Consider the following 21,223-nt stretch of genomic DNA (forward strand, 5'->3'; position numbering starts at 1 on the left):
AAAAAGCAGGGAGAAACAGGCACTTGTTTGAACACACAAGTACTCATGGATCTCTTACTCTTTTTTTAACTGATACCTAATGAAGATACAGATTCCTTGTGCATTTTTGTGCCTACCCAGGGCCCTTAGGGGCATTTTGGAGGCTGTGAAAGCTTTAAGAAACAGCTATAAGGCAACTTGAGCTGTGACCAAGTGTCTTTCCCATGGCCATTTTTATTTACTTCTAACACAACGGAACTAAATATTGTCATCTTGTGACCATTATCTTAAAAATAAATAGCCTGTGGTGTTCTGGCTTTCTGTGCTATTGCTTTCCTACTCTTGTGCACATCCACTAAGATTCCACCCAGCTAAAAGCATTAGAGCCACCACGAGCAGATGTGTTTGCACAAGGGACGGCCACAACAATTTCAGATGTAGGGGATGTCTTCCTCCCCCCAAATCACTTTAGAAAGAGAGGAATTTGATTTTCACGTTGCAGTGGCTGTGTAGGGCCATCCAACAGCCAGGTGATAACTCACATCAGCTTTAGAGGTGGGAAACTGCCTCGTGGGGCTGGCAAGGGGAGGAAGCTGAACTGACATTTCCTTCGTGTATCTGGGAGGTACACGCTCCCCATAACACAATTTTGTGCTAATCTTCAATTTGCTGCACTGGGAAGCTTTTCCCTGGTCAGCAACCAGACACATCAAAATTACAGGGAAGTCACTGTGGGAAATAACACGAGTTTCCCCCTCCTTCAAATTAAAAGGAGGGCACAGGTTGGGTGAGAAACACACTGCTGCAATAGGATTGATTGACTTTAATGTGGAAACAGTTGCACAGTTTAATATATTTCCTTGCCAGAAAACTGGGAATTTGTTTCCAAAAGGGCAAAGGCCTCTGGGATGTGTCCTGATTCTTTGTGATTGGATCTGTGCTGCTGTCAATGATTTACTGCAGCATTTCGGAGCCTGGTGGGCTCCATGCTCCTTCCAGCACTCCTGAAAACTTAAAAGCTTTGGTTTGCAGCTGATCTATAGCAAACATTTACATATGGCAGAGCAATGTGGTGGGGCCTGGCTCAGCTCTGTCCCTTGATCCTGTCTGTGTGCTCCCTGGCTTTGACACCAATCCAGGCGTGCAGAGAGCTCCAGGCATTGCCTTCCCACAGGTAAGTCTGTTCCCTTCCCCACTTTTCCATACAGGAATTACCAGCACATCAGTCAGCCCATCAGTTTTGTCCTGACTTGAGGCATGTGCACAAAGCTACTAGGAAAAAAAAAAAAAAAAAAAAAAAAAATTGGCAGCTGTCCAAAGCCCGAGCCAGGCATCATAATTCCTTCTTAAAGGAACTGTTTGCACAATGATTTTCCTTTTACAGATGACTATTAAGCCTTCTTAAACTTCCTTACCGAAATTAGCAGGCTGGGTTTGGGTACTTGAAATGAATTCTCTATACAGGATGATTTATGAGTTAATATTTTTCATATTCTTTTGCATTCTAATTATTTTACACTCGACAACACGAAGCTAACAAGTGCATGTGAATAACCCAGTTTTCAGTCCAAGCCAGATCCTCATTCCTCAGGTTTTTTTTTTCCCATGAACAATATTACTAACCTATCCAAGTGTCACTTGGGCTTTGAAGGAAAGGAATAAACAAGTTACATTTTTTTCTAAAGCTATAGTGTCATGATAGGGAAATGGGTGGAGGATTTTTTTCTACAGCTATTAATTTCAAGCTTGTTGTAAAGGCAAATATGATTTAGGAGGATCAAAAAAAGGTATCAGTGATAATTGGAACATGGAGACAAGGAGAAGGCAGAAAGGAAAAAAAAACTGTGGCAGTGATACACTTAATTATGGAGGCTTATTCCGATAATCCTTTTTGAAAATGAACAAAGACAAGATTTTTGATGTTTGATGAACTTATCAAACAAGGCAGAATAATGAAGAGGTAAATGTAAAATCCAATCGAAGGTGAGCCAATTAAGTACTTTGCCAAGTGCTGAAGGATGCAGCCCACAAATCCTCCTGTCAGAGCAGAAAGGCACCAATACCTGCATGTCCTCCAGCTCTGGGTTCACCTGCAGGCTCCTGGGTTTTCACCTTACACATGGATCTGCACCCACGGGCTCCCTTACTGAGCTGCTGTGGCTCTCCTTTAGTCAATCTCTCTTGCCCAGCCTCAGATGAATCCCCCATCAGCTACATACCTCTGCTAATTATCAATATTTCTCTTTGGACTGCAGTCTTGTAAGTAAAACAGACTGCTCATTAGTTAATCACCAAAATAATAATAAAAATAATAAGTGCTCTGATTCGGAATAAACCCTCGAAATGCTTCAAAGGCAAACGCAAGGTTGTATTTGCATGGCAGAGGTTGCTCCTCAAGACAAGGAAATGGCTCATACAAATGAAGGTTTTAGGAGTAGAGACAAAACTATAAATTGTAATGACTGGGCTGGGAGGCAGGAGAAGTATTTTCTGGCTGTTGTGTAGTGAAATTCAGAGTATGTGCAGAGAGTCCAACCCAAGAGCCACTACAATGCCATACCTTTGCCCTTTTCCCCTTTCATAATATTCCTTTAGTTACTTTCTTCTCCTCACAATTTGTGTATTTTCCTTTAGAAATACTCAACCAACAAATTCTTAGGAAGATCCTCTGTACCTTGCTCTCTCAGCACTGTTGGTGCAACCATTCCCACCCCTCCACAAAGCCCATGGAAACCAGGATGGTATTTCACATTGGCCAGGAAAGATCCTGACCATGAGTCCACAAGGGTGTAAAGAAAGTGACATCAAAACAGTCTCAGTGGTGATAAACATCCCTGCTCCTGGAGATTGTGATGTGCTTCTGAAAAGAAAGGCAAAAAATTAGCTTTTCTCTAAACCCTGCCTCTTCATGACATTGCTTCTGTTTACTCAGGATGGTTGGTCACATAAATATATCTATATAATTTTTTTTGTTTTAAATTGCAATCTACCTATTGGAAAGGGCAAAGATGTCTTGGGAGAGCAGGAATCCCAAGACAAAATCTCCAGGTGCTGCACCTGCAGGCCCTGCTCAATTCAGATGGTGAATACTTGGATGGGACATCCAACTATTCACCATCTGAATCTGAAATGCTTCCCATTTCCTACAAACCAGCTTCCTGGTGGAAAAAAACACAGGCACAGAGATAATTTTCCCCCTTCCAGCCTTCAGCCCCTCTCAAAACACAGCTTCAAAGACCTTAGACCACTCTTTCTTCCCCTCCCTAGAAGAAGCAGCAGAGATGTTAATTCTCCAGCTCCTGTTGACTGTCAGCTGAGCCAGTGGTCAGGATGGACTGATTGCTTCCCTTGCCAAGAGAAAAAAGTAAGGATCCACTGTAATGTATTCATTTATCTTCAGATGTGTCTGTGATGAGGATGTACACACATTAATTATATATATTATACATATTCATCATTCTGAAGCATCCAGTAAACTCATCCAAATATGATGGAAATGCTCCTCTGCTAGAGAGGCTCTTATTTACCCTGGTGTAAACTGGGGAATAAATTCATTGGAGACAGCAGAACAGGAAAAGCAAAATCAAGGCAAATGGTGGAAGAATCAGGCCAGAATACTTGCCCAAGACTTTCTTCCTTTTCTGTCTCAGATTTAATTAAGTATCCCCTGATTCTTAATGCAAATAGTCCAGTGAAAAGAAATTTGAAGCAGCCTTCATGCATCAGCTCGTGTTCTCATATTTTTATATCATTTCACATATGTCTTCATAGTTTGAGAATTTATTTTCACATACCTGACATAATTCTGCTTTCCACTGAGTTTATCTTATCCCTGCCTTTTTTGTTCCTGTGCTTATAGACAGTATATTATCAGTAAATAATATGGCTTTTCTCCCTTTCTTTTTTTCCCCCTTCCAAGTTTGAAGAGCAGCAATTCTCATTAATAATCCATCAGAAATGTTGCAGGATCAGTGCTGTAATTAGTGTCTGTGTCCATCTGAGCCTGGTGCATTGCAGGACAAAGCATATGCAGCTAGAAAAATGCCATATTTTTCCAAGGCATAAAACAGAGACAATTTTTAAACAGCCATTCCAGCCCCCTCTAAGTTCACATGTACGAGCTCCAGGCAAATCTGAGCTCCCAGCTCTGCTGACTCTCCTGCATTTATCACACACAAAATCTTCGAGCCCCCCACACACATAAAAATCGGGATAGCTATTAAAATGGTAGTTTTGCTTGCTGCCTGGCCTGTGGAGGGGATGTCTGTGGGGGACACACGTGGCTGTGTCTCTGTGCAGCACCGGTACCGGCGGCTGCTGCAGCCAGCACAGTTCGGAGGGCGACGCTGCGCCGGGCACCTCTGGGATGAGCAAGCCTGTGGAGCTGAGACAACCTGCTCGGGACCACCAGGGTGTGGGCAGGACTTCCAGTGCGAGGAAACAGGTGAGTGACCCAGGCACAAACCCCTGCCAAAAATGTTTTGGTCCTGGGGGTATCAGTCCCCTGCCCCGGGCAGCAGGAGGGTGAAGCGGTACAAGAGAAAGCAGGGAATTTCTCCTCTTCAGTGTTTCCCCCCTGCTTTTACAGAAATCCATCCATGCTGCAGTCAGATTTGGGTAGAAAAGAAGGGTGTGTGACATGGAGAATGTGAATTTTTCAGTGGAACAAAGAGAGTAGGAATATTCTGCTCTAACTGCTGCTCCCACAACACGCCACGTTCTCCCCTGCTAGAGACAGAGTTCAATCATCAATCCAACCAGCAATCATCAGTTCAACCAGCAATCTGTTGGGGTGATTTAGTTATTTTTAGCCACCTCCAGCTCTGAGGATTAGGATATAAAACGGCTGTTCTCTGAAACTTTGACTAGCCTTGACAGGTTTTTGTTTCTACACAAATGGCTCAAACTTCCTTCCTGAGCATTTAACGAAAATTCTATCAAAATTTGGAGCCACAGGCCAGCTCTGTGACCAGCTCATCAGCTGGAGCAGGTTTTCAACACTCCACTGGGGTAAACTAAACAGTGCCAGTTTCCTCCTCAAGGCTTTCTCCACGCTCCCAGAAGCAAAAGCCCTTCCACACTGCCTTTTCTGCAAATATCCATTCTTGCGATTAATTATTGCAATCAACTCCCCAAATGCCTCCTGCGATGGCAAGAGGAAACCTTGCACTTTAATGAGATGGAGTTGACTTCCTTAAGCCAAGGGGTGAAGCTATTCCTACAGCAACTTTCCAAGGGTGTGATTTTAGAAAATAAAGTCAGGGCAGCGAGGTGACCTCTCCTTGATTCCCACCTGACAGAAGCCCATGGGAGTGGCCAGCTTGGACTCTGTGCTGTGTTTAGGTCCCAGAAGCTTGGAAAAGCCAATTCCCCGTGGAATAATGCTGTGCTTAACACCCAGCATGACTTCTGGTGGCCTTGAGATGTGGGTGAAAAACAGCACAATCAATGCAAGCTGCCAGCCAGGATTCCTGGAGGGTGGATAAGCCACCGCCTGCATCTGTGCACTTTAGGGCGCTGCATTCAACGGCATCTCGTGTGCAACGGAGACAGAGACTGCAGAGATGGGTCTGATGAGGATAATTGTGAGGATGAAGACATTGAAAGCCCTTGTGAACATCTGTTCCCAATCCCAGGGGTGGAAAAAGTAGTCCAAGGGTGAGTAATTAATCAATAGCTGCTCCTCTTGCAATCAAAACAGGATTGTTTCTTGTATTGCTCTTCCTTAGTAATAGCAGTGGTCCATGAATTGATAGGGGGCTGTACAAAACCCAAAGGGGAGGTGCTGTCCCATGTGACCACGGGTAGCAATGAGGGATCATTCCACCTTTTATTTCAAATTCTGTCCTGGATCTATTACCTGACCACCACAGCACTTGTGATGCCCTTTTTATACTCCTGAAAAAACAGATCCCAGTTATCTCATGGCTTTCTCCAGTTGTTAAAGGTAAGAGACTAAAGCAAACAGCAGACTTTGGAGATGCAGCACTCTGCTGGCATTCATCCTTAAAGGGGATTTAACTCCAGGATTTAGGACTTCAGAGCACAGATTCAAGGCAGAGAGCCTGAGCTCCACACGAGTATATGTAAATACTCCTATCCATGGAAAGTGTCTCCCTGTTCAGTTTCAATCTTTGATTAGGTAATACAGACAAAAGAGAAATCTAGAATAAAATGAAACTGAAAGGCAAATTGTGACTGTGACACTCTCGTTGAAAACCTTGTATTTTAACCAAGCTCAGTTTCCCTTGGAGAACATGGCCCTGTCTGTGGCAGAGGGATTGGAATGAGATGATCTTTAAAGTCCCTCCCAGCCCAAACCACTCTAAGATTTTATGAACATGAGCTACAGGAGGAGAATGGAGCCAGCCATTGTGTAACTTTCCCATCAGCTCAATCCAACTCCCTCTGGGGTCCATGAGATAAATGTTTCCCTGGCCCAGGGACTGGGAGGGTCCATCAAAAGTTTTACAAGGCATGCATTAATTTCCACTGAGAACCCTGTTTAATTCTGCTTTCTGAAGTGCTTCTCCTGCAGAACACACAAAAGTAGTGGCATTTGCTATCTTAGTCCTAAAGATGGTTCCCTGTTGAGAAGAGCAGTGCTGCTGTCTAGTTTGAATAAAGCTTTCACTTTGGGCCATTGAATTACATGGAATACTAAGTAATAGGAGGGATTTCAGAGGGCAGCAGCTGTGAGGGCTGGAGAGCAGGAAGAAGGAGGAATAAGGAAATAATAAGTGACAGACTTGGCAAAGCACAGGCTTCATGTCTAGGGAGGGTGTTAACTACCCTGAGAAACGGGACCATTATTAAAAAGAAAGAGATTAAATTAAGACAGAAAATAATTGCAGAGAATGCCAGGAAGCACTTTGTGACAATGAGATGCATTAGGCTCAAGAGGAACCTGGAGGAATTCCAGGACTTTGGGACTTTCATAGCTGTGCTTGCTGGGAGGGGCTGGGCAACTTCACTGATTTCTTCCATTTCTCCCATGCGAGCCCAAACTAATGCCTTGGAAATAAAATGGCTGTTTGTCTCCTGGTAGCTTTGGGAAGGAGACAGCAACGAGACAACAAACCCAGCCCAGCCTTAAGCTCTATTCCAGTTCCTCAGGAGGCCTGAGCACAGACAACCTGGTGGTGGGGGTATCATCGTCAGGATAACCTGTGACAGAGAGAGGCAATAAAACCAGAGTGATGGATAAACTCCTGAACGCTACCTCTTTCCAAGGTACAACATCCTGACACAGGAAGGGAGGCAGAACATCTACGACCCGGGGTTTTTTGGAGGGCTCTGTGAGTACGTGTACAACGGGGAGTGGCGGGAGCTGCGCTACGACGCCGCCTGCGAGCGCCTGCACTACGGGGACGACGAGAAGTATTTCCGCAAGCCTTACAACCTCCACCTCTACCAGTTCCTGGTGAGTGCTGCAGGAGGCCAAATTCAGCAGCAATTCCCCAGCAAAAAAAGCCAAACTCCCCGCTAAGATATCGGGTACATTCTGTCTGTAGTGGTCTTTAAGGTACCTCAGCAGGCACTCGATGGTGTAAATGCTGTTTATGGTGCATCAAGGAACGCACGTGCTGCATCATCCAGGCATCCCCCATTCCTTCCTCTGGCCCAGGCAGAGCCAAGAGAAAGCTGTTTTCTCTAAATTCTGCTCTTAATGGGCTGTAGAGCTTGTGGAAGCCTTTTGCCTCTCTAGGGATGGAGCTGGCCATGTGTAAAATGGTAACAGTGCTGCTGGTTCAATCTTTGAAAGCATTTTAAGTCTATGGCATGGCCACAAGGAGCATAAATCTGAATTCTGAGTGAGACAGGGATCCTGCAACCCATCACCAGGGATCACAACACCTATAGTCCATAAGGTCATGTCTGATATGTTGGACACTGATCCAAGCAGAGCAAGGATTCAGTTTGGGTCTCCCACATCCTAAGTGGGTGCCTTGGCCACACTCTTAAACATTTATCATGTTTTTTGATACGAATGAATGAAAACACATGATTCCTGGGAAATATTACGCAATGCAAGCGGCTTTCATACCCTCCCAGCAGGCAGAGTCCCTTAGTCCCCAGTTTGAACACTGGGGCTGGCTTTTTACAGAGCTGGCAAACGACACAGCTCAGGCTCAGCTCGATTCCACGTGCCAGCAAAGTAGAGCTGTCAAGGAAAAGGTCACTTCTCTAAAACACAGGCAAAACAATGTTTGTTTTCTAGCCTTGCCATTGTAAATAGATGTTGAATTTCTCTTTTCCTAAATAAATTCATCCAGAAGCAGGCTGGAGAGAAAAAAAAATTCAGTCCAAATCATTAGGATTTGGCAGAGCTGTAAGGAACTGGAAGGAGGGTTTTATAATGGGAACTGTCAGGCTGTCTTAATAGGTACCATTACCAGCTTGGGCTTTGAGTGGCTAAACACAAAACCTTTCCCCTGCTTGGAGATGGAAGAAGCAAAATGCTTGGCTTCATCCACATTTCTCACATATTTCCAAATGAAATGGCACAGGACTTAGTTCCTTATTCCACATTCACTGAAGTCAGTGCTGGTGCTGTCAGGAGCATCATGGGCTTCAACAGTGGTATTCAAGAAATAGAGATTAAAAAGAAAGGGAAGCACCTGAAAAATTAATGTCTGCTCCTTTCATTTTAGGCTCATGCTGATTCTGGATTTTCTTTTGAGTTTTACGACGATTCAAAGGACCTGCTTGACGCCCTTAAAAGTGATAAATCCAAAACAATGGGCATCACCATTGGAATTGGGCCTGGAGGTGCAGATCCCATATTAAACCTGGGCCTCACGTTATCAGGTGGCAAAGGAACCCTGAAGAATTTCACACAATATGATGCAAAGGTAAAAAAAGAAAAAAGACCCAGCCCAATACGATGCAAAGGTAAAAAAAAAAAAAAAAAACAAAAAAGACCCAGCGAAATCAGTGATGCATCTGCTCCAGTGGCATCATCTGTGCCTCGCATGGTCTGGCTGTAACTTATGTCAGTTTATTCTCTCAACTGCATTTTTAAACACAGGGTAATTGTACCTTAATTTGTTCATGTAATTGCAAATGTATGATCGTTAGGGATCCTGTTTGCTGTTCTTGGTATGTTTCAGCAAACAGGGAGTGGGAATAAAATTGAATTACGGAGTGCCACGGCACATGTCATCTCAGCCCATCCTGTTTCATGGCTACATTAAGCACATAAATAAAAAAAATGCTTGAAAGTGACGATGAGGGAGGAGGGAATATCAAGATGCTGATCAAAACAATTATCCTCAAGGAATGATCTCTAGTAGCAAATACATCTTGCTCAAATTAATACGAGCTGCCTCGTGATGGAGAAATGGGCTACTTTTTACAGGAGGTTAAAATACCACGCTGAAAAAATAGCACCTGATAATAGGGTGTACTTCTCACAGAGGGCTTGCATCATGGACTGGCAGTGATGACCTCTTTCCAATCTAATAACATGAGTGCTGGTATTTCCCACATTTACCGTGCCCCATCTCCACTTCTCTCCGGGCTGCTGACAGAAAACAATAAAGAAGAATTACTTTGATGGTGTTCCGAGTTAAAATGCCCTTAAAAGCTGTTTGAAATGAGTACCATTATAGTATTTACTGTGCCCTTGTCCAGACTCACATGATGTTTGCAGCTAAATGATGATCAGTTATTGGAGGAATCATTTAAAGGGCTGCTCGTGTTGTAGGGGAGACTTGTGCAAAGCAATGGCAAATACAGAGGTGGAGCCTTGGAGCTGGCAGTATATCCAGGAAATTCCTCCTCAATCAGCATCTTTCTGGCCAAGGAATCTCCCCCTCTGCTGGGCTGGGCTCGACCCTTGTGCTTTGCTACTCACTGAGTTTGTGAAAAAAGCAAAAAGGGAATAAACAGTATGGAAAGGAAACCAAAAAAAGGAATTGGAGAAACGAGAGGAGAATGGAGGGGAAGCATGGGGAGACCAGCTCTGATCCTATTCACACATCAATAAAACCCCTGCAGTATCCAATCCCCCCAAGGCCCTCCACCTCCACAGCAAATCAGAAAGAGACTTTAAAAAAAGAATTACCATTATTTCTTTTAAAATCAGGCTTGCTCTCATACGCACACTGACAGTCAGAGACTCAGCCTTTCCCCTACAAGCCTAAAGAGTAGAAATTAATTTGTTTAAATGAATGTTGACTGCAGCTCCCCTTTCCTTTACCTGCAGGATGTTGGATTCATTAGAGCTGTGACCAAGGTGCAGACAGCCCGCTTCAAGATGAGAAGGGACAACATTGTTTTGGATGAGGATGTGCTGCTCTCTCTGCAGGACCTCCCAGACACCTACAACTATGGCATGTATGCCAAATTCATCAACGACTACGGCACCCACTTCATGACATCTGGCACCATGGGGGGTGTCTTTGAGTACATCCTTGTCATCAATAAGGAGGAAATGCGAAGAAAAGGTCAGAAAATCAAAATATATCCTCTGTTCTCAGCTTTCTGCTTTAAACCTGGTATTTCCAGCCTGGTGGCACTACTGGCCACGTGGCTTGGGATTAGCTTGAGTGTCACCAAATGTGGTTCCTGCTCTGATTTCAGAAGTGCCTGGGTGAGGGTTTGGTCATTAAGGAAGGAACCTGAGCATCATTTTCTCCATTTCTTCAATGTCACTTGCTAATCTTCTCCCATTTCTTGTCATCTTTGTACACCATGAATGCTTGAGGGCTGCAAAGCCACTCAGAGCTCAGCAAATCAGCCCTCTCACGTTCCAGCCTGCTCGCAGCGAGGGCCACAATTTTCTGTAAATGGAAATACTGCACTGCACTCAGCAATACCTCTGCCACTTCACTCTGCTTAGTGCCACATCTGGAGACTAACAGGCCCCTGTTAGCTCCAGTTCTCAACAAATTGGAGTGTATGAGGCTGGAGGGCCCTACCTCTAAATCTCAGTTAGACAAAACACCCACTGCAGACGCCAAGAGCCTGAGAATTGCCATTGCTAGCAATTTCTCCTAATCAAAAACATGGGATACAGAACAATAATATGGGATTTTAGCTCAATAAGCAGGTTGTCAACTCTTGTAAAGGCGTCAACAATGCAATAGATCCCATTTCCTCTAAGGGCCATCACTCTGCTGTGCTGAGGGTACCACTGCCTTGGTAACTCCAGGCCAGACACTGATGAAGAAGGAAATTGTGATCTTGGACAACAGGTGCAAATTGCTGTAATTTAAGTAATTTCAATAATTTTCATGGTTCTGCCCCAGATTCTGCCTCTGGTCTGAAATGGCTGGGTCCCATCAGCATTTGGATAACTATGCACTTCACAGTGCACATTAACCATGCCAATTTTTCCTCAAGAAATTACTGATTGAGAGAATTTTCATCAAGTTCCCGAAACTCTAGTGTTTGGAAACATGATGCCTCTTCAAATTACTCCTTCACTTTGAAGGGTGAGTGATATAGAAGTGAACAAGGTCTTGGCAAGCAAGTCTTTAGGAAGCAGACTGCCAATTTCAGAGGAAGAATTAATCAAGAGCATGTGGAGGGAGGCTATTATTTTGCTTTATCTTGTGCTTGCTGTGTATGTAAGGAGATTTTCTGCTACGAGATGCTTTATCTTAGGAAAGAAGGATGCTGAAGTCCAGCAAAGACAAAAATGTGCCCCAATAGAGATGTAATTTTCATCCTAATGCAGCACCATTCTGTAATTTTCATCTAATCCAGGCTCTGCCAGAAAGTCCACCCTTACAAAGCCAGCAGTGCTCCGTGTCACACAGTGCTGACCCAGAAGGACCCACCTGCAGTGTCTGATATGCCACTGTCTCAAAGCATTTAGATAAAAAAAAACCCTGATTTCTCTTAATGTTGATCACAGCCATGCTTGGAGGCTGTGTTTGCAAGAGGATTATCCTCCTTCCCTGAGGAATGATTAGGATCAGGATGTAAGTGCTCAAGTCTTAAAATTAGAGCTTCCTAAGATGAGTCTGAAGCTCTGCAGATGCATCACTGAGTCCCCACGGTGCTGCTTTAGGTCAACCCCTGCACCCACCCAGCCCATGAGGCTGTAAATTCTCTGGAACAGAGAATATTCATTTTTTTATAGACTAGTGACTAAAGCACAAACTCAGGAAAAAGATCCCTTGGCTGAGTCCTCCCTAAACGAGACACAGCTCAGGTGGTCACTGAGCATCTGGCTTGGACTTGGAGCATTTAGGAAACCTGAATTTTGAAAATGAATTCATCTCCTCTCTTTAGGTATCCACAGCTCACTGCAGAGCTTAGGGCTGCAGTTTTGCTGCCAGACCCATTCCCAGCTCTCAGGCTGCAAGGGCTTATATGGATGTGGTCACGAGTGAAATAAATACATATGTCAGAGCGAGGTCCCTCGTTGCTCTGCCATCAATATTTTTCATTACTTGTTTTTAAAATAGATTGTTATGGTTCTATTATTTAGCAGAAAACAGTATAATGTGTTCACACATTACAAGAACATTTATGGGAGGAACATTATGCGTGGAGTAAATTAGAAAGAGTCTTCATATATTCTGATTAATTCAAAATGCAGCAGTAAATCTTATCACTAGAGCACATTTAACTATCTCAAATTATATCATATAAAACAAAAAAAACCCGCCAACCCTATCAGGGCTCTCCCCCCAAGCACTGATATTTACTGAGGCCACCCTTTTGCAGTGATAACCACTTTTCATTTATCAAGACCCGATCTTGCCACGACCAATAGCGAATGGTATCGACAGCCCCTCACTGAACATAATTACTCAACGGGAACCATGGCAAATCAATTAATCAGGGTGTTCCTCAAGTTTAATTTTATGGCACTCCAGCACCAAGATAAGCAATCTCTCATGTTGCTTTGGGTGAGTGAACTTTACCCACTGTGTTTACAACTGTTGAACAGTTTAGTGCAGGTAATTGAGTGCCACGCGTTTAATCTTTCTCAAGGGCCCAGTTTTGCAGTGGGATGCAGTTCCCAGCTCAAGTCTGGAGCATGTTTCAGCTCTCACCACTTTGAAGCCAGGAGCTGCAGCCCCTTTCTCAGGATGCTGAGTACCTAAAGCAGGGTTTGGATCCACCAGGCTGAGGAGAAGATCTGTGCCCCAGCTGGCTCCTGGAGGGTGGGCAGAAGGGAACAAGTTTGCAGGTGACACCCCAGAGGGACCTGGACAAGCTCTGGGCCCTTGGGAGCCTCATGAGGTCCAGCAAGGCCACGTGCAGGTGATGGAAGGGGTTCTGCAGTGCTGCATCCAGCTCCAGGGTGCCCAGCACAGGAAAGACGTGGAACTGGTGGGGCAAGTCCAGAGGAGGCCACAAAGCTTAGACTAAAGCAGTAGAGAACCTCTCCTCTGAGAAAAGGCTGAGGGAATTCAGGTTATCCAGCCTGGACAAGAAAAGTCTCCAGTGAAACCTCGTTGCAGCCTTCCAGTTCTTAAAAGACATTATAAAGACAGGTTTTAATCAGGGCCTGTTGTGTTGGGACAAGGGGTGATGGATTTCAACCAAAAGAGGGCCAATGCAGATTAAAGAAGACATGTTTTACAATGGGGTTGGTGAAACGCTGTTGCCTGGAGAGGTGGTGGATGTCCCGTCCCTGGACACATTCAAGGCCAGGCTGGAGGGGGCTCTGAACAAACTCGTGTAGCTGAAGATGTCCCTGCCCATGAGGGAGAGAGGCAGGCCCTTAAAGGTCCCTTTTAACCCAAACCATTCCATAATCCCACAAAACCAGAGCCACGAGTGTCTGAGCAGTATTTTAAACACAAGCAAGGCAAGGCCCTGCTCCCCAGCGCTGAGGTGAGGCTCTTCAGCACTCCAGGGTGGGACTTGGACAGAGGTTTAAACTTCAGACCATTAAACACACAAACCCCACTGACCTCTGTGCCGCCTTTCAAAACCACGCTATGGATCACCAGGCTTCTTTGGAAAACACTTTAAGGTCCTCTTGACAAAAAAAGAGCAATATGAAAGTTACCCGTTCCTTACAATACCTGCATTTACTGAAATCAATGGACTTTTTAACTACTAAAGAGGACGGCCTTATATTTGCAGTACACTGAAGTGCTCACATAAAACCAGGCTGTATGAAATATGCACATTGCTTACCTTGGTGAAACCAGCTCATTAGTTCCCTTCTCCCCTCTGCAGAGGCTTCATGGCTCTCCAGTTACATATTTTCATGATGTATGTGGTGGTGCTGGCAGCAGCAGGCAGGAAAGCTCTGGCAGCTCTCAGCACACACACACACCTTTTCTAAGGTACTCCTCAAGGTGCTGCTTAAGCCATTAATGGGTGGGTCAGATCCTGAATTTAGGAAAATTAGTGAGGATCTATTGATTTCAGCTGCTGTTCTGGCTTTAGTTATGAGTTAGTGTGTGAAAAAACCAAAGCTTGTTGTTAAATATATAGATCAAACAGGGACATTTGTGCCTGAAGCCTTAAGATTTTTACTTTCTTCTAATATTTTCTAAGGAAACAATTTTTTACACCTATTATATGATAGGCCCAATAAACCCCAATAAAATATTGGGGTTTTCCACTGTCCTCTGCCCAGAATAGCTTTTGACTTCAACATACAAGCCACGAAAGTAACTGAATCTTTTCCTCAGTGACAGAAAAAAGAAGTAAGAAAATTAACACCACGAGTCACTGAATTTACCTGTCTACTTTCTGCTTTGCAGCCATCAGCACGGAGGAGATAAGTGCCTGTGTTGGCCTGTCCCTTGGCATTACAGCCAGCAAGGAGAACCTGCACCTGGGAGCAGCCCTGACACACTCTGACTGCAAACAGAAAGGACTCCTGAATACTGGTACAGCAGCAGGGCAGGGGTCTCCCGAGGCTCCTGGGGTCACCTGGGCACAGAGATGCTTGTAGGGTCACACAAAGTGTGAGGAAGGGAGCTCTGGTGCTCACCAGACGAGGTGGGACCACAGAAACTTTGGGTCCACGTCTCCAGGAGGACTGATGCCTCTTAAAAGAGCAGGAATTAATGTAGCAATATCTGGATTAGAAATAGAGGCTGTGGGGTGGCTAGGAGGCTGCAGCCCACAGCAGTGACAGACTGGGCGTGCATGGCAACTAAAAAAAAGTCAAAATTGACTTTAAAAGGTACTCAAAGAGTGTAGGAACCCCCAGATTTGTACATTTCATAATGAGCTACAGACAGTGTGACCTATTGCCCATGTCCTACCCAGAAACCAAGGCTGGAGGAGTGCAGGCTCTTCAGGTCTTACCAGCTTAGAGGATTTGGGATGCTCAAGTTGTCACCTTGTGATGAGGTGGCAGGGCTCACCCCAGAGGCAGGGAGCACTGAGCTCACATCGATCCTGGGAGGCAGCCCCCTGACAGCACCACTGATCTCACCTCCATTTAGCACTTTCTGGAGCCTGTGTGGAAACAGCAGCTGAATAATACCTGTGCAATTCAACCTTGCAGATGCTGAGAGCCACGGTGCCGTTGTGGAAGATATTATTCCCCGGATTAGAGGGGGAGATACCAGTTACAGTGGAGGGCTCCTGGAGAGTTGGGACGGCAAAATGTATCGTCACTGGGGCAGGTCATTAAAATATAATCCTGCTGTTATTGATTTCCAGGTAAGGCTTTTCTGCAGTTGAAGAAACTCTGCTGCTCTAAGGAATGAAAGTGTAGCCGAGCAGATCATTTCGTATTTTTATTGTGATCCCATCACAGAACAAGATTAAATGTAATGGGCCACTGATCTGGTAACCTCTTATTCATTTCACAATGGGGAGTACATCTCCCACAGACTGCATCCACAGGGAGACAGACAAGGAGCTTAATGCTGGATTAGTGCCAGGTTAAGTTTCTGATGTGCTCCCCAACAGCTTCACAATGAATTGCAGTTGTATTCATCCCTAATATTCTCCCTGATGCTGTCCATCCTCCTGCATAAGCAGGGGACTCACAGGGGGCTGGGGAAGGTGTTTTGTTACCCAGCAAAAGCTCTGCAAAGACAGCCCCCCTCCAGGGGTTCTCTGAGCAGGGAGCTCCTGGCTACTTTGTCAGGTGGGTCCTGTCTTTCTCCGCACTCCAAAAAGGTCTGTGGCCACGAAAATCAGAGAGGCTCTAGACTCCCTTTTGCTTCACTGGATACCCCATAAAATGGGAAGATCACTGAAGCATCTCACAGGGCTTCTGAGGGGGGAGGAGACTGATGCAAGCAGAGGGGAAAGGGACAGAGAAGGGCAATCCTACAAACAAATAATCCAGGGTTGAGCTGGCAGAGGCACGAGGGGGTGGCCACAATTCCTCAGCTGTGGTCAGCAGGACCACAAGCACCCCAAGATTACCAGTCTGCTCCAGGAGAAGCTGTAGAGTGTGGGGGAAGGATCTCTGTCGTGGCAGGGACATGCTGCCATTTCTATCCCTCTTGTCTTCATTTGAAAGCAGGTCTGAAAGCTCTGACAGAGAGTGGGAGAAGGGAAAATGGATTTGGGAATTACCTGTCTTATTGGCAGGGCAAGAAGGACTGTGCAAGCCTTCCTGGGCAGCAGCTGGTGGCAGAAAGATCTGATAACACAGAAGTACTTTCGGTTCCAGCTGCAGGTTATTCACCTTTTTGCACAAGTTCCCATTAATTCTGGCCAAGATTTCTTGCAGTTTTCCAGTAAACCATGCACTGACCTCTCTATTTTCCAGTAAACCATGCACTGACCTCTCTGCTCCAGAGCTGAGCAGTCACCCTGCAACCAGAGGGGCCACATAGCAGCTCTTATCTGCAGCCCCCTCAGTTTGTCAAACAGGCTTGTGCAAATTTGCCTAAGAGCTCTTCCCAAAACCCAGCTGATCCTGATCCTCCCCATGAATCACCCTCCCAGTGCCTTGCAGAGTGAGCTGACACCCAGCTCTTCCCTGGAACAAATTTCTGGCCTAGACAGGGAGCGTCTGCACAGGTGCATCGATGGACAAATGTAAATAAGTGTCCTCACACAGTCCCAAGTTTTTAGCTTTAATACTCATTGAATATTAATATTCCATTGGGCAAGTTATAATTGCTGCCCAGACTGGACTATTTTTGCTGACTGGTATAGAGGAACTGGATTTTGCTGCTGGAAAATATGATGAGCGAATTACACTCCTAAAGCTGTAGATGACAGTATTATTTCACTACATCAAAGGGCAAAAGATATATAGGCAAAATTCCTCATTCTCAGCATTTACTGGATATTTCACAATCTGGCCACTGCAAGGAACAGGATGGCAATACATTTTGATGATACCCTCTGTCCAAAGCTCTTACCAAAACATTTTCTTCAAAAAGGCAAAAAGCATGCAAGAATCACAAGGACTGTGACAGCACTAAGAAATCAGTCAAAAAAACGGGCTTACTGGGGTGTTTTAATTTATCATTCGAATCCCTACTAAAACTCCAAAGCATGTCCAGAAAAGCCAATCCCACACAAACCCCCAAGATGAGGAAGGTTTTGGAACGGTGGCTCCTCACTGGGGCAGCAACACATTTGCATGATGTACATGCAGCTGTCGAGGAAGACAAATGAGCTTTTCCCCGAGTCCTGAATTTCTCCAGCAATGTCACAGCATCCCAGTCCATGCCCGGCTGAAATTATTCCCATGCCATCCATCTCCATCCCCTGCAGCTGCAGCCCATCCACGAAATCCTCCGCAGGAGCAGCCTGGGCCGCGTGGAGAGCAAAAGGCAGCACCTGAGGAGGGCTCTGGGCGAGTTCCTGCTGGAATTCAGCCCCTGCCGCTGCGGGCCGTGCCACAACAACGGGGAGCCCGTGATGGTGGGGGACACCTGCTCCTGCCACTGCCGCCCTGGGTACAGAGGAGCTGCCTGCCAGCACGCCCAGCGCCCAGGTGAGAGCCCAGCCTGCAGCAAAGGGCAGGGATTTCCCTCTCCACGTGGCTAAACCAACATCTCCTGGCATCCACACACGTGGTAGTTCCTGGGGTCCCCAGGACGGAGCAGGAAGGAATGAATCTGAGTCCATGTTCTTAGAAGGCTAATTTATTGATATGATATGATATGATATGATATGATATGATATAACACTATACTAAAACTATACTAAACTATAGAGAAAGGATGCATCAGAAGGTTTAGCAAGAATGATAACGAAAACTCGTGACTGACTCCCCAGAGTCAGACACAGCTGGCGGCGATTGGCCATTAAATTAAAACAAGTCACATGTTGGATAAACAACCTCCAAAAGCACGTTCCCAAGCAGCAAAACACAGGAGAAGCTGAGGATCCTCAGCTTCCCAGGAGAAAATCCTGGGCAAGGGGATTTTTCCAGAAAATATGACAGTGCCACACACATCAATCCCTTCTGTGTTTTGTTGCTGGGTTGTGCTGAGCAGCCCTGCAAGAGACTGAGATGTGCAGCTCAGGAGATGGGGGAATGGGTTTAAATTGAAAAAGAGCAGGGTTGGGTTAGATATCAAGAAGAAAATCTTCCCTGTGTGGGTGGTGAGGCCCTGGCAGGTTTTCCCATCCCAGGCAGTGTCCAAGCTCAGGCTGGACAGGGTTTGGAGCAGCCTGGGATAGTGGAAGGTGCTGGAATGAACCCATGGCAAGAGGGGTTGGAATGAAATGTTCCCTTCCAACCCAAACCATTCTATAATTTATTATTACTATAAATAGAATACTGGAAATGAGGGTGTGTTTAATTGCTGGATTAAATCCAGGAAATCCTCTGGAGGGCTTGTGGAATCCCACTAAGGATGGCTGCTCCAAGGGGGAGAGCACAAACCTCAGCAGGCAGGGAGAGGAGGGAAGAGAAACGGCTCAGGTGAAGCAACTACTCATACAACTTGCCACCAAAAAAGCTGCTTTAGTAAAAAATTGCTACATTGCCAGATTTCCCACCCCCTCCTGGGATGCATTTTGACTAGAGTGTCTATTTTGGGGTAAAAAAAATATGTTTTTCCTAAGTGACAGGCTTGTATTTATGTTTTCTTTGTCACTTTCTATACTATCCTAAAAATGTTAAGTGGGTAGCAAAAAAAGCCAGGGTCGCAACAGGCTTTTTCATTTCCAAAAAAAGTTGCAGCTCTCTCTGGCTATTTTTGTCCTGATTCATGATGACAAAAAAACAAAAATCTAAATCTCAGCACATGAAGCTGGCAGAAAAATCCATCTTCAGAGCAGTTCCACCAGGCAGAGCTCCAGGCCTTCAACCATGGGCTCATCACTGGGGTCTCACCAGTGGGAAATCAAAGCTGTGATGAGACAAGGAGTTGGAGCAGAGCTGGGGAGATGGTTTGTGAGCCTCAATGCCAATGTTTTGCTTCAGTGAATGCAAAGTGGGTTTCTTTAAAAAGCTCAGGTTCTTTAAGTTGTCTCCAAATCTCAGGAATTTGCTTGGGAAGCCCAGGACCTGCCACCAAAGCAGAGCACTGGACCAGCCAGCCCTGTGCTCCTTGATTTTAGCAACAGTGGGGACAGGCACACTTCTAAACTCATGGGCAATTTTTAATTTAAATTTTTAGAAGCAAAACTAATTTAAGACCAAACTAAATTTTTTTTTTTTTTTAAAGCACAATGTTCCAGCAGATGGAAAATGCAGTTTCCCAGCCAGCACTAAGTGAGAGCGCACACATCCATTTGCACTGTCTGGATTAATAAAGTGCCCAAGCCAGGCATGAAGGCCAGATGAGTAAATAAAAAACGACAGTAAATGACAGCCATCAAGCATTCCCATCATTCAGGAGCACTGCCATAATCCATAGTATCGACCACTCCTGACAACTCAGTCTGTACTGTAATGAAAAAGCTTTGAAATGACCCATCCCCAAAAGGACTTTCCACAACATCCCCACAGCATCAGGGCACTTCTGTCTCTCTGTCTTGGTCAGAGGCAAGGAAGCTGCTGCAGAGAGAGCTGTGAGCTGCACTTTGGGAAGGGAAAACTGAGGCAGAGAGTTTCAGATGAGAGGGACAAGAAATTGCTGTTGGTGTTTGGGGTGATGCTGTTTCATCTCCCCTGGCTTCAAAGTGCCTTGATCTCAACAGCCTGGGCCTGGCTGGCATAGAGCAGGGAGTCCATATCCAGAGAAGTTTCAGCCAGACCTGAAATCCCTTTTTTTGTTTGTTTTTTTCCCTTTCTCTTCTGCGTGTCCCCAGGCGGTGAGACGGACGGGCGCTGGAGCTGCTGGTCGGGCTGGTCGCCGTGCCAGGCGGGGACGGCGCGGCGCAGCCGGAGCTGCTCCAACCCTGCCCCGCAGCACGGCGGGCAGCCCTGTGCTGGCAGAGACCTCCAGAGCAGAGCCTGCTGAAGGCACAAGGTGCCTGGGACCGGGTGCTTTGGAACCCGGGCTGGGCTATGAATACTCCGGGCGTGTGATGGAATGAACCCCTGGGAGGAATAATTGACCGGAGATGCGTTTCTGCGTGTGCTGGATTCACTGTGTGAAACCTGACCCAGTGCTCCAGTGGTTTTGCCCCACCAGATGAGATGGGAGCCCCACCAGATGAGATGGGAAACTGCTGCAGCACAGGAGATGGCACAGAACCCACCCAAAGGAGGTGGAGCTGCTGGGTGACCACGGGGCTACAGCGTGTCACGGAATAAAGTCACTGTGAGTGTTTGCACCACTGAGCTTGACTCCCAGGGAGTTTATATATTTTCCTTTGGGAAGCAGAGGAAGAGCTCACGATCCGTGCAGTTGGCATTGACATATGTGCCACGAAACTTTTGTAAGTTGGCACTGTCAGATCCGTAAGTCCAGCATATTGGCCAGGGCTGCCTTTGCAGCAAAGCCATATGCTGCTCTGCATGGAGAAGGCTTCAGCCTGAAGATGCTGAAGTATCCTTGCAGAATGCAAAGCCCAAGCTGATGAGGAATTTTAAATAAATAAATAAAGCGATAAATAGAGAGGCTCGAACGCAACCGTTGGGCAGAGGATGTTCCCACACAAGCAAAGGCTTTTCCTCTGTAAGATCAGTGATGAATTGACTATTAGCACGCAGGCATTTTATCTCCCAGGCACACAGAGCCTGAGAAGATGCTAACAGGCTGCTTGATTTAAGGGGCTTTTTTGAATGTGAGACGTAAATCTCAGCACAAGAATGCACACAGTATTGAACTGTGTCCAGAGACCACGGCGAGAGCCTGCAGCTCCCTGTTCTTAATGAACTGCCACAAAAACCTGGGATGGACGGGAGGCGAATGGCACTTCATTTTACTGAGCTTTTCATTGCAGGGGGAGAAGCGGGGGGGAAAAGCCCTGAGAAGGAATCAGGCATTAT

The 21,223-nt window shown here is 45.8% G+C and overlaps 1 protein-coding gene across 2 annotated transcripts; it reads left to right on the plus strand.

The window, feature by feature from the left end:
* The first annotated feature begins 1,046 nt into the window (after window positions 1-1,046).
* C8A (complement C8 alpha chain) lies at window positions 1,047-20,431 on the plus strand. 2 transcript variants are annotated; one of them, XM_041483343.1, is made up of 11 exons: window positions 1,047-1,153; window positions 3,247-3,343; window positions 4,279-4,423; window positions 5,493-5,637; window positions 7,213-7,402; window positions 8,634-8,834; window positions 10,190-10,430; window positions 14,667-14,795; window positions 15,410-15,579; window positions 17,605-17,827; window positions 20,098-20,431. In XM_041483343.1, the coding sequence occupies exons 1-11, from the start codon at window positions 1,047-1,049 to the stop codon at window positions 20,247-20,249; spliced, it is 1,800 nt and encodes a 599-aa protein (XP_041339277.1). In that variant the 3' UTR covers window positions 20,250-20,431. The 2 variants fall into 2 exon arrangements, with proteins under 2 accessions (XP_041339277.1, XP_041339276.1); XM_041483342.1 differs by having other exon boundaries at window positions 15,422-15,579.
* Window positions 20,432-21,223: the final 792 nt, after the last annotated feature.

The sequence above is a fragment of the Pyrgilauda ruficollis genome, unplaced genomic scaffold (assembly GCF_017590135.1).
Source record: "Pyrgilauda ruficollis isolate IOZ18807 unplaced genomic scaffold, ASM1759013v1 scaffold6, whole genome shotgun sequence".
Classification (NCBI taxonomy): Eukaryota; Metazoa; Chordata; class Aves; order Passeriformes; family Passeridae; genus Pyrgilauda; species Pyrgilauda ruficollis.

Bases quoted from the DNA above. Each gene is read 5' to 3' on its own strand.
- C8A (XM_041483343.1), top strand. From the start codon at position 1,047: ATGTGGTGGGGCCTGGCTCAGCTCTGTCCCTTGATCCTGTCTGTGTGC. The intron at 1,154-3,246 runs GTAAGTCTGTTC...TCCCCTCCCTAG, and splicing joins CAGGCATTGCCTTCCCACAG to AAGAAGCAGCAGAGATGTTA. The intron at 5,638-7,212 runs GTGAGTAATTAA...CCTCTTTCCAAG, and splicing joins GTGGAAAAAGTAGTCCAAGG to GTACAACATCCTGACACAGG.